Here is an 8,990-nt window from a genome sequence, read left to right as displayed (position 1 = left end):
TTGGGTTAGGGCCTTCTCGATGCACTTATTGTTGATCTGTGGAGGATGCTTGATCTAGCATCCTTCTTTCTTCTTCAAGCCAGAAGTTCATGTTGCTTTCTCACATCTAGTCTCGTGTCTAGCCTCTAATCTAGCAACAAGTGCACTTGTCTCATCTACAGTCTCTATGCTAGCTAAAAGTGCACGAACATGTACTAAATTTCGCTCTATCAATATATCGATGTACTCTTCTTCCCAATACCAAAACTTGCATCCATGCTACACAATAAAATTTGTAGTTAGCACAACTAGTCAAAACTAGAGCACAAACCGAAGCTAAAAAGAGCACATACCCTATCGTTTAAGCACTTGATAAACACCCATCCGGGATGTTCCGGCGTTGTAGACACGCGGCGCACGACCATCCTTGGGCAGTGGTCGCACTTAATGAGTGGCAACGGTGCGCCGACGAGCTTTTGGGCAAGCACCGAGCCCGGCCGACCGCCATTCGTGTATCTGCCGGCGGACCACCAACGGTGCAGATCCGAACGGCTAGAGGAGGAGCCACTGCCTGCATGTGGCCTTGCGGCCCTGCCAGGGCCTTCCGGCGAGGTGCCCGGCCAGTCCATGGCGCGGCCCGGCCTCCCACAGCCGGGCGAGCTCAAGACCGACCGGATCCGCCCCAAATCCGGCCGGCGGGTGCGCAAACCAGGTGGCCGTGGTTGGGTAGCTCGGCGGCGTTGAGGGGAAGGGGCTGGGCGAGCGCGCGTCCGAACTGCACGGCTGCAATTGCAGCGACGGCGGCGGCAACGAGGGGAAGAGTGGGGAAGAGTGAAGGGGGGTGCGGCCGGAGGGAGGGAGGGGGCGGATAGAAAAGGCCCACCCTGTGCCACCGACGGGCGGGCCAGGGGAGGACACGCGCAGACGGCTCGCAGGTCCGCGTGGTGTCACCCAAAAGCGGCGCAAGCTTGGACCGCGGATGGGTCGAAAGCGGACACAAAACGGATAAAAATCCGTTTGCTCCAGCGCGCTGGGCCACCTTGTTTGTTCGTTTTACTCCAAACAGACGGGGGTGGACATGATAAAATCGCGCGGTGGAGTTGGCCTAATAACATCACTATGAGAGCCTCTGTCCATGTGACCACATCTCCCTTTTTTTTGAGAAATACATCTCCCAATTTTCTGCCTGGATTTTGTGAGCATCACTCGACTGCATACTTGATTACAAGGACACCGGCGGTCATGCAAAAACTCCTTGGTGATGCCTTCAACAAGGAAGCAACATCCACAGGTGTTGCCATCACCGGCTAATTGCCAGACTTTCGTCCGGAGAAATGTGCGTCTACGCCAGGGACCTCGCCCCGGGCGCACCCACCACCGGATCTGGAGCCTGCCGCTCCTTCCATCTTGGCCGGAGCATGAATGGCGACGCCGCTGCACCATCCGAAAACCCAGCGTCCGGACACAGAGTGCCCAGACCGGGCCCCTCAACGTTGCGGCCCGAACGAGCCAGATCTGGCCGGCCCGAGCCGCCACCGCGCGTCCACCAGCACAACTCCGCGCCGCCCCCACGTTGACACGCCACCACCGCCGGGCACCAGACCGCCCGGACCACCGCGGCCAGATCCCAGGCCGCCACCATGACTGGCGCGCTCGAGCCCAGATCTGGCCCAAGCCGCCCACGACCACCTCCTCCTGCCCACCGCGCCGCAATACTACAACGTAGCACCGGCGCGACGGTCGCACACCAAGGACCGAAGCAGCCCTGGCCCGAGCATCCTTTGACGGCGAGCCCCAAGGCCGAGGCGGGCGCGCGCAGAAGGAGCGAGCAGGGGAAATGCCCCGCCGCCGCCGTCACTGGAGCCAGTCCGGCTTCGCCGGCGGCGGCGAGACGGGAGAGGGGAGGGGGGTTACTCCGCTCCGGCGTGTCCAAGGCAGATCGACATCGACAGACCAATACTGAAAGTTCTACTGTTTGTCGAATCTTGTGATCTATCTGTGACGTAGAGCCGGGTTGGGGTATTGCCACCACCCAACGGAGAGGTCACTACGACCAAAAGGACAGATAATTTGCGGCGGCTTTGGTAACCAACGCACCCAAGGCGTGAGATGTTTAAACGCCGTGCGATTCGTTGACCCAGAAAAGCAAATGGACGCACGTTATCGTCACGTAGATGGGATCTTGTCAGTTCCTGGTCGTCTCCATCTCAGTGCCATGCCTTTACATCCTCTTGCACGATGTGCGGTCGCTTTGATTCTTCCAGAGGATTGATCTTTATTACTTATTCAACAAAGGTCCGACAAAAATATACATCAAGCCACCTGAAGCCACCATTCACACCTACAAACACGATAATGTAGAGTGCTCTCACGTCCCGTATCTAGATGTCATCGTCGATCCATTCACATAACGTATCGGAACTAACAGCCGGTGCAGCAGACCTAAAATGTACACCACATGCATATGTTTTAAAAGCTTCACGGTCATCATCGAACCACTGACTCATCTTCAGGAGAGAGATCCGCATCATCATTGCTAGTCCGGCCATCCGTCGACGCCACCACGGCGCCCAACGGCACCCCCTCCCTACGCTCATCCATCTAGACGAGAAGACTCTGGAAGATCCGTCGTGCGTAGCACCTGCCAAACAGGCATGACAAAGCGTAGCACCTGTCGGACAGGCTGACTTGACTTCTCCACCGAAACTCCGTGCAAGACGAAGACGCTCCACCTCCCGCCTCTGTCTTCCAGCGTTGCTCCATAAAACGATGCTCCCAATAGAGAAACAACACCGCGGTGCCGTCATCGTCCGATCTGAAAAATCAGATTCTAGGGTTTCCCTTGGAGCAGCACGAGTGGGTCGACAATAGTTACAGGACGATGCCTTCATCAAGGTAACGACGCATATTTACAGGACAATAGTCGGATCGGTTTTCACCGACGACTGTCTTCCCGACTCGCAACCAGGACTAGATGACAGATCTGAAGATCCAATCACCCAGCCTCAGGCCGACCACCTCCGACGTAGGAGATGACCACTACAACCATAATCAGCGTGATGCGATGCAGACCCAAAGTGCCACCGCGAGCCATTGCCAAAGCCGACGAGATGCAGCAGATCGAGGACGAAACGGTAGTCGCCCCGGACCGAACCCGGGATGCGCCCCGGCCACCGTTGTCGTCATCTCCTACCAATCCCGTCGGCTGCAACAGATTCCCCCCGACGCACCCCGGCAGCCGCTGCTCGCCATCCTCTTTGCAAGGAGGTCTAGGTCAGGCCGCCGCAGCCTCAGATCTCAGGACGCCAGAGGAGGTCCGTCACGCCACAGGGCCTTCGCCCGACGACGTTGTCGGCGGCGGCGGAGGGAGGGGAGGTGCGCGGAGGACGAGGGGAGGATGGGTGATGGCCGCCCGGCGGCCGCCGCTCGGGGTCGGGAGGGGAAGGAGGGGTCGGGGATTTTCCTGTGCTCCACCAAAAAAGTCTATAATGCACTTGATGAGCACTGTGCACTTGAACTCTATGCGGAGACTTTACATGTGTAGGCGCATACTGCAGTGTCACTGTGTAAGCAAGATAACAGCCGATCGCCGAAGCTATTCTGTAACTTCCTTCGTCTAAGAAATCGCCACGTATACGGGGATATATAAATAAATAAAGAGGCACGATCCACTCTTATTGGATCAAACCTGCACACGTCGCCCTCATAGAATCTTTCGCGTGCACCCTATTTCTTGATGTATACTCCGTACTTACCATTTCCCAGGCCCAGGGTGTTGATTACCAGCATATTCTACTTGTACGCGGACAATGACCGGCCAGGAACGGCGAACCAGCTGCCAGATTCACGCAGAAAAATCACAAATCCGCACGGTCGTCAGATGTTGTTGCGTGGAATCAGGATATCCAGTGGGACACGACGCCAATAAACTGCGAGATCCATGGCCTCATTCATCGACACACTTTTTGCTGACCAATTTGATGAGCTACGCTCTGACGGCGAAAGGGGAAAAAATGACACGCTAACTTATTGGCGCTACTCTAATTTTTTTTGCGAAAACTATTGCTGGTACTCTCAAGAGAGAATCAACAAGGGGGTGATTCGTCAATCATTATGAGCCAAGTCTTGATTCCTTTTCCCTCTCCCTACTTATTTGCACCGGTAAACTCCTTGCTGTGCTGTGCTGATGTCTACTCCGGCATCATGTTAGACTGCCGTCCAGGACCGCAGAGGCCTTGGACACGGCCCTCGCACCCCTGTAAATCTCATGCTGCAACAGCCGCCAGGACTCCGTCGTGTTGAGCTTCTGCGCGTTGGCCATGGCCGAGACGATGCCGGGGAACGCCTTGGTGCCCCAGTCGTCCTGGTCCGACGACGCATAAATCTGCCAAGGGAGAGAAATCATCACCGTGGCCAGTTTCGGAGTCACTTCAGTTCAGTTCAGACAAGTACTCCCTCTGTAAACTAATATAAGAGCATTTAGATTACTACTTTAGTGATCTAAATGCTCTTATATTAGTTTACGGAGGGAGTACTATGCAACAAGCCTGAAGCTTCGATGCTACTCACCATGTGTTTGTACCACGGTCTCCCCGCGAGCCCTTCTCGGTTGGTGAAGGCTCGCTCTGCCATCATCAATCGGTCGTTCATCTCTCTGACTTTCAGTGTGCGTTCCCTCGTGTTTAGGCCCCATTTCTCTGCTTGCAGCACCTATTGTCATGAGGAAAGTGGAGGTTTTATAACTGGAAATTTCGGTGAAAGCTGCTTCCCAGTGGAATTTTTGTTCACATACCTTCTTCTCCATGTGAATTTTCGTGGCCGCCTTCTCAAGCTGCTTGATTGACTCGTGCAGAGGGCTGAAACTGACGGCACACCCAGGGCATCCGTCCTCCACAACTTTTGAGCTCTCCTGGAGTAAGCAAGACGGCACATAGTCCACGTGTCAAGTAATTGTTGGAGCTGCTTCTACACGCCACACTTAATGATAATTTCATTAAAAAAACGTGTGCCACTCAATAGAAAAGGCAAGTCTACATCATGATTCTGTTTTAATTCCCTTGATGAATAGGGGATTACCCTGTGTTGTTCAAAAGTTGCATATCTCAGTTGCCAGAAGAGAAGATACCTCCAGTTCAGAAGCGTAGGGGACGTAATTGAAGGGAATGATCTCATCATCTGCAAGTCTCAAAGCAATCAGACCCCAGACGCTCGCCACTGCACGATCACACAGTCAAATGGATTAGTCGGCGATACAATGGAACGCCGATTGTACTTTTTGAATTTGAAAAGATAGCTCTCGTTCAGTACATGCTACATGTCTGTGGAACAGGGGGTCTCCAAACCGCTCCATCCAAACAAAATCATCGTACAGCGAGTGGTAAACAGGGTACTCTGAAACTGCAAGAGCAACAATATTTAGAGCAGATGCTAGAGGAATAATAATAACACAAGCTGTAAAGATATGGTTCCCAGTCGACTGATTTCTTTTTAAAATGAATCAGAACTTGCTATCGAAAGGGAGCACGGTTTTCCAGACTTATGCGCCACCAAGAACATTTTCACTCACATAGTCCATAAGACATGTCGAGTGAAGGGACTCCAATATGCTGGACAAAAGCTGCAAAGTCTGTTCCCGCACCGGCCACCCTTGCAATCTGAAAATCGGAGCTTATCACTTCAGTGTGTTCCAAATCAAATGAAGCTATCATGATCACTCATCTGTGCCACAACAGAATTATATGACCATTCCATCACTGTACCCACCGGAGGATTCTGGCGAATCATGTAGTCATACAAGGTATGAGACGGATCATCAGGATCGGGTACCTTCAATCAAGAAAAAATAAAGGATAGAATGATTAAAATAAATTTGGAATCTATGTAGACAGGTCTCTTATATGTACTCAGTGCTGCTCACGAAGTTTAAATTCTATGCTGTAGGTGCAAAGCTTAAATACCATTTTGCTTGCTTTCTTGATCAATTCATCGAGTTGAGGGGTTGCGCGGGGCATGAGACCTCCTGGCCCAAACACTGATATGTCCACATTCAGATAAGCAACAGCTCTTGAAGCAAGCATATCGATGTTGTCCTCGGCCCATTCCGTAGACCCTATCTGAGACATTGGATGTTTGTTCACTTTAAGCGCTTACACCTGGGAACAAGCCAAGCATCTGAGAGCACGCGAGCAAGAACATACCAGCGCAAACTCTTCTGCATCCCAACTGCAGACGATGATTGTTCGCCTTGGCCTCCATCCTTTCTTTTCTAGCTGGGACAGCCTCTCCGCAATCTGAAAACAAAAGTAGGTACCGAGTCACTATCCTTGATTCAGCAAAGATGTCTTGCATTCAGAACAGGTATCACTAAGGATGATTACCTCGAGCATAGCTGCTGTTCCGCTGTTGGGATCGACTGCCCCGAATGTCCAGGCATCACGATGGTTGCCTATGATCACATATCTGCCAAAAAGAAAACACACAGAGGCAAATTTAACATTGTTAGTTCTGGCTTTGACATGTCTCAGGGAGAATCCGATGCTTGATCCTAGTACAAAATTCCATAGAATCTAGCAATCGCCTTATAAAATGTAATCTTTACCCTTCCAGTTGGCTTGGGTTGATAAAGTAAAGGAACTACTCGGGCTGTAACACCTAATTTACCACTGACTTCATTATCAGACTTGACTGTCAGAATCTACGGAAGAATAGTATGCTGTAAATTATTTACCTGTCAGGCTCTTCCTTCCCTTCTATCACAGCGAAGACATTTTCGATGGTTGCTAGGGTGTCATTTCCCTGCGGGTCACAAGGAGTGAAATGAGAGTGCTGCCCTATAATGTAGGCTAGACAAAAAGAGGAAAGCCCATGATTCTTGGACCGCTGCGCTGGGCCCCACTCACGATGTATGTGAGATTCAGCACGGCCGGGCCGGGCCCGATCCGGTACACGGGCGCGCCCTCGCCGCCCTGCCACTCCGGTGGGGCCACGCCGCCGCCCATCGCCTTCTGGATTGTCTCCCCGTCCCTCCCCGACACCGGCAGCGCGGGGATGCCGGGCATCGCCTCGCTCGCCTCCAGCTCCTCCGTGCTCAGACGCTCGCAGTCCTCCCCTGCGGCGCACGACGGCCACATCGGCGTCGTCGGGTCGCCGTTCCCGTAGTAGAGGGTCCCCACCTGAACGCCGCTGGGCGGCAGCCACCGCGTGTTGGGGAACCACTTCCGCTTCCCCTTGCCCGCGGGCCCGCCGAAGTCCTTGGCGTCGGTGTAGATGATCGTCGCGGCGGCGCCGGCGTCGCGAGCGTTCCGCACCATGTCCTCGCAGTGGATGTCCCCGTAGCGCGCGAGCACGACCTTCCCCGCGACGTCCACGCCGCGGGAGGCGAGGTAGGCGTAGTCCTTCCTGTCGCCGTAGTTGGCGTACACGACCTCGGCGGTGACGGAGCCGGAGCCGGAGTAGGCGAAGTAGGTGGGGACGACCTCCGCCGCCGCCTCGGCGTAGGGGTCGTTGGGGTAGGTGTCCTGGGTGAGGGAGAATGACTTGGTGGCGCGGCCGGGCGCGGAGAGGGAGAGCGAGCGGTGGAGGGGGTAGGAGAGGAGCACGGAGTAGGGCGTGACGCGGGTGGGGAAGGAGAGGGAGGAGAGCGTGGCGCGGACGTACTCGGCGGCGAGGGCGTTGGCCGGGGTGCCGGCGACGTGCGGGCGGAGCGTGAGCGCACGGAGGTGCGCGGCAGCGCTGGCGTTGGAGCCAAGGGTGAGGAAGAGCGCGTGGTAGCGCGACGACGGGGTGGGCGCGTGGAGGAGGTGGTAGGAGGCGACCAGGGCGGCGGCGATGGCTAGGAAGGCGAGGTACCTGCGCCTCCCCATGCCGCTGCCGCTGCCATGGCCGGCGGCGAGCGCGGGGTGGCGTAGGAGCTGCTGCTGCTTGCCGTGGCCAGACATCGGGTGCACCGGTCATGTCACGGCTGCTGCACTGACACGTTGCCACTCTGCCTGTGTATATAGGAGTATCCTCGCCTCGATGACTCCACCATGGCATCACGGTACTGTAGCACCCTCGCGGCGTCGTGCTCGGACGGCTGTCCAGCCGCGACCAGCGGTATGAATCCACCGTATACTTTTGGCGCATGGGTGGCTTCCGTGCCACGAAAATCGCCTCGCGACCAACGTGCTACGTGTTGCAACGATTCAACTGCATACGAGTATTCCTGACAAATAAACTAATGTCGATGACCCTATTCATCCTTAAATAAACTTATCTCCAGATCCAAATCGATTCTCAATAAGAAAACTAGTACTCCTACCTTGAGCAAATGTGACAAGAAAACCCAACACAGAGAATCTTCTCTTTATATCCCTTTAAAAAAACATGTTTCTCTTGAACTGGACTCACAGATTGCACCTTAGGGCTATCGGCGTTCTGGGAAACGGGGTCCCCAGACTTGCCTGTCTGCGGCCTGGGACGTGACTCAGGTGGAGGTCCGGCACGGCCCATCTTCATCAACCCAAACTCAAGACCCTCGCGAGGGGCCAAGCCTCGCGAGGCGGACGACGGGAAGCTTCCTCAAGAGCGGCGTCATCGGGCAGGCTCGCGAGGAGGTGGAGAGATCAATGCAAGGGTACCTCGCGAGGATCCCATGACGCAAGTCATGACGATCAAGACCAGGCGGGCGCCGGCCTGCGCAGGGTCCTTGTTTCCCCTTTAGTGCAAAGGGGGCAAGCACAGGCCAAGGCATCACGCAAAGGTTGCCATTCCGGTGCAACGAGACCGAGACCAGCCGGACGGCCGGACGGAGGTCACCATGGAGCCCAAGACGGCGTCATCACCAGTGCATTTGGCAGCCGAAGACCACCTTTGGTCAGGATAACTTGTACTAGATGTTCGCCTTCAAAATGGCCAATTGTTGGCGCCATTCCCTCTCAATTATTCAGGGAGAGGCCCAGGACCTCTATAAATAGAGCTAGCCTCCACAAAGGAGGGGGCGACACCCAGGAGAGAAGAGAACGAGGAGAAAC

General features: G+C 54.8%; 1 protein-coding gene across 1 annotated transcript; it reads right to left on the bottom strand.

Moving 5' to 3' along the window:
• Nucleotides 1-3,904: 3,904 nt before the first annotated feature.
• LOC125544649 (putative glutamate carboxypeptidase LAMP1) lies at nt 3,905-8,056 on the bottom strand. The gene is made up of 12 exons (XM_048708392.2): nt 6,879-8,056; nt 6,707-6,774; nt 6,357-6,438; nt 6,177-6,269; nt 5,937-6,092; nt 5,743-5,805; nt 5,546-5,633; nt 5,287-5,376; nt 5,105-5,193; nt 4,772-4,888; nt 4,549-4,689; nt 3,905-4,363 (listed from the first exon to the last, which is right to left on the bottom strand). Exons 1-12 carry the CDS (start codon nt 7,914-7,916, stop codon nt 4,181-4,183), a joined length of 2,208 nt encoding a protein of 735 aa, XP_048564349.2. The 5' UTR covers nt 7,917-8,056; the 3' UTR covers nt 3,905-4,180.
• Nucleotides 8,057-8,990: the final 934 nt, after the last annotated feature.

The sequence above is a fragment of the Triticum urartu genome, chromosome 3A, assembly GCF_056163025.1.
Source record: "Triticum urartu cultivar PI428250 chromosome 3A, HENAU_Tu73, whole genome shotgun sequence".
In the NCBI taxonomy this organism is placed as follows: Eukaryota; Viridiplantae; Streptophyta; class Magnoliopsida; order Poales; family Poaceae; genus Triticum; species Triticum urartu.
Note: the sequence above shows the minus strand (reverse complement) of the source record. Positions and strands in the feature narration are given on the sequence as shown.

Bases quoted from the DNA above. Each gene is read 5' to 3' on its own strand.
- LOC125544649 (XM_048708392.2), bottom strand. From the start codon at position 7,916: ATGTCTGGCCACGGCAAGCAGCAGCAGCTCCTACGCCACCCCGCGCTC. The intron at 5,634-5,742 runs GTGGGTACAGTG...TCCGATTTTCAG, and splicing joins TGATTCGCCAGAATCCTCCG to ATTGCAAGGGTGGCCGGTGC. The intron at 5,194-5,286 runs GTACTGAACGAG...GTGATCGTGCAG, and splicing joins GTTCCACAGACATGTAGCAT to TGGCGAGCGTCTGGGGTCTG.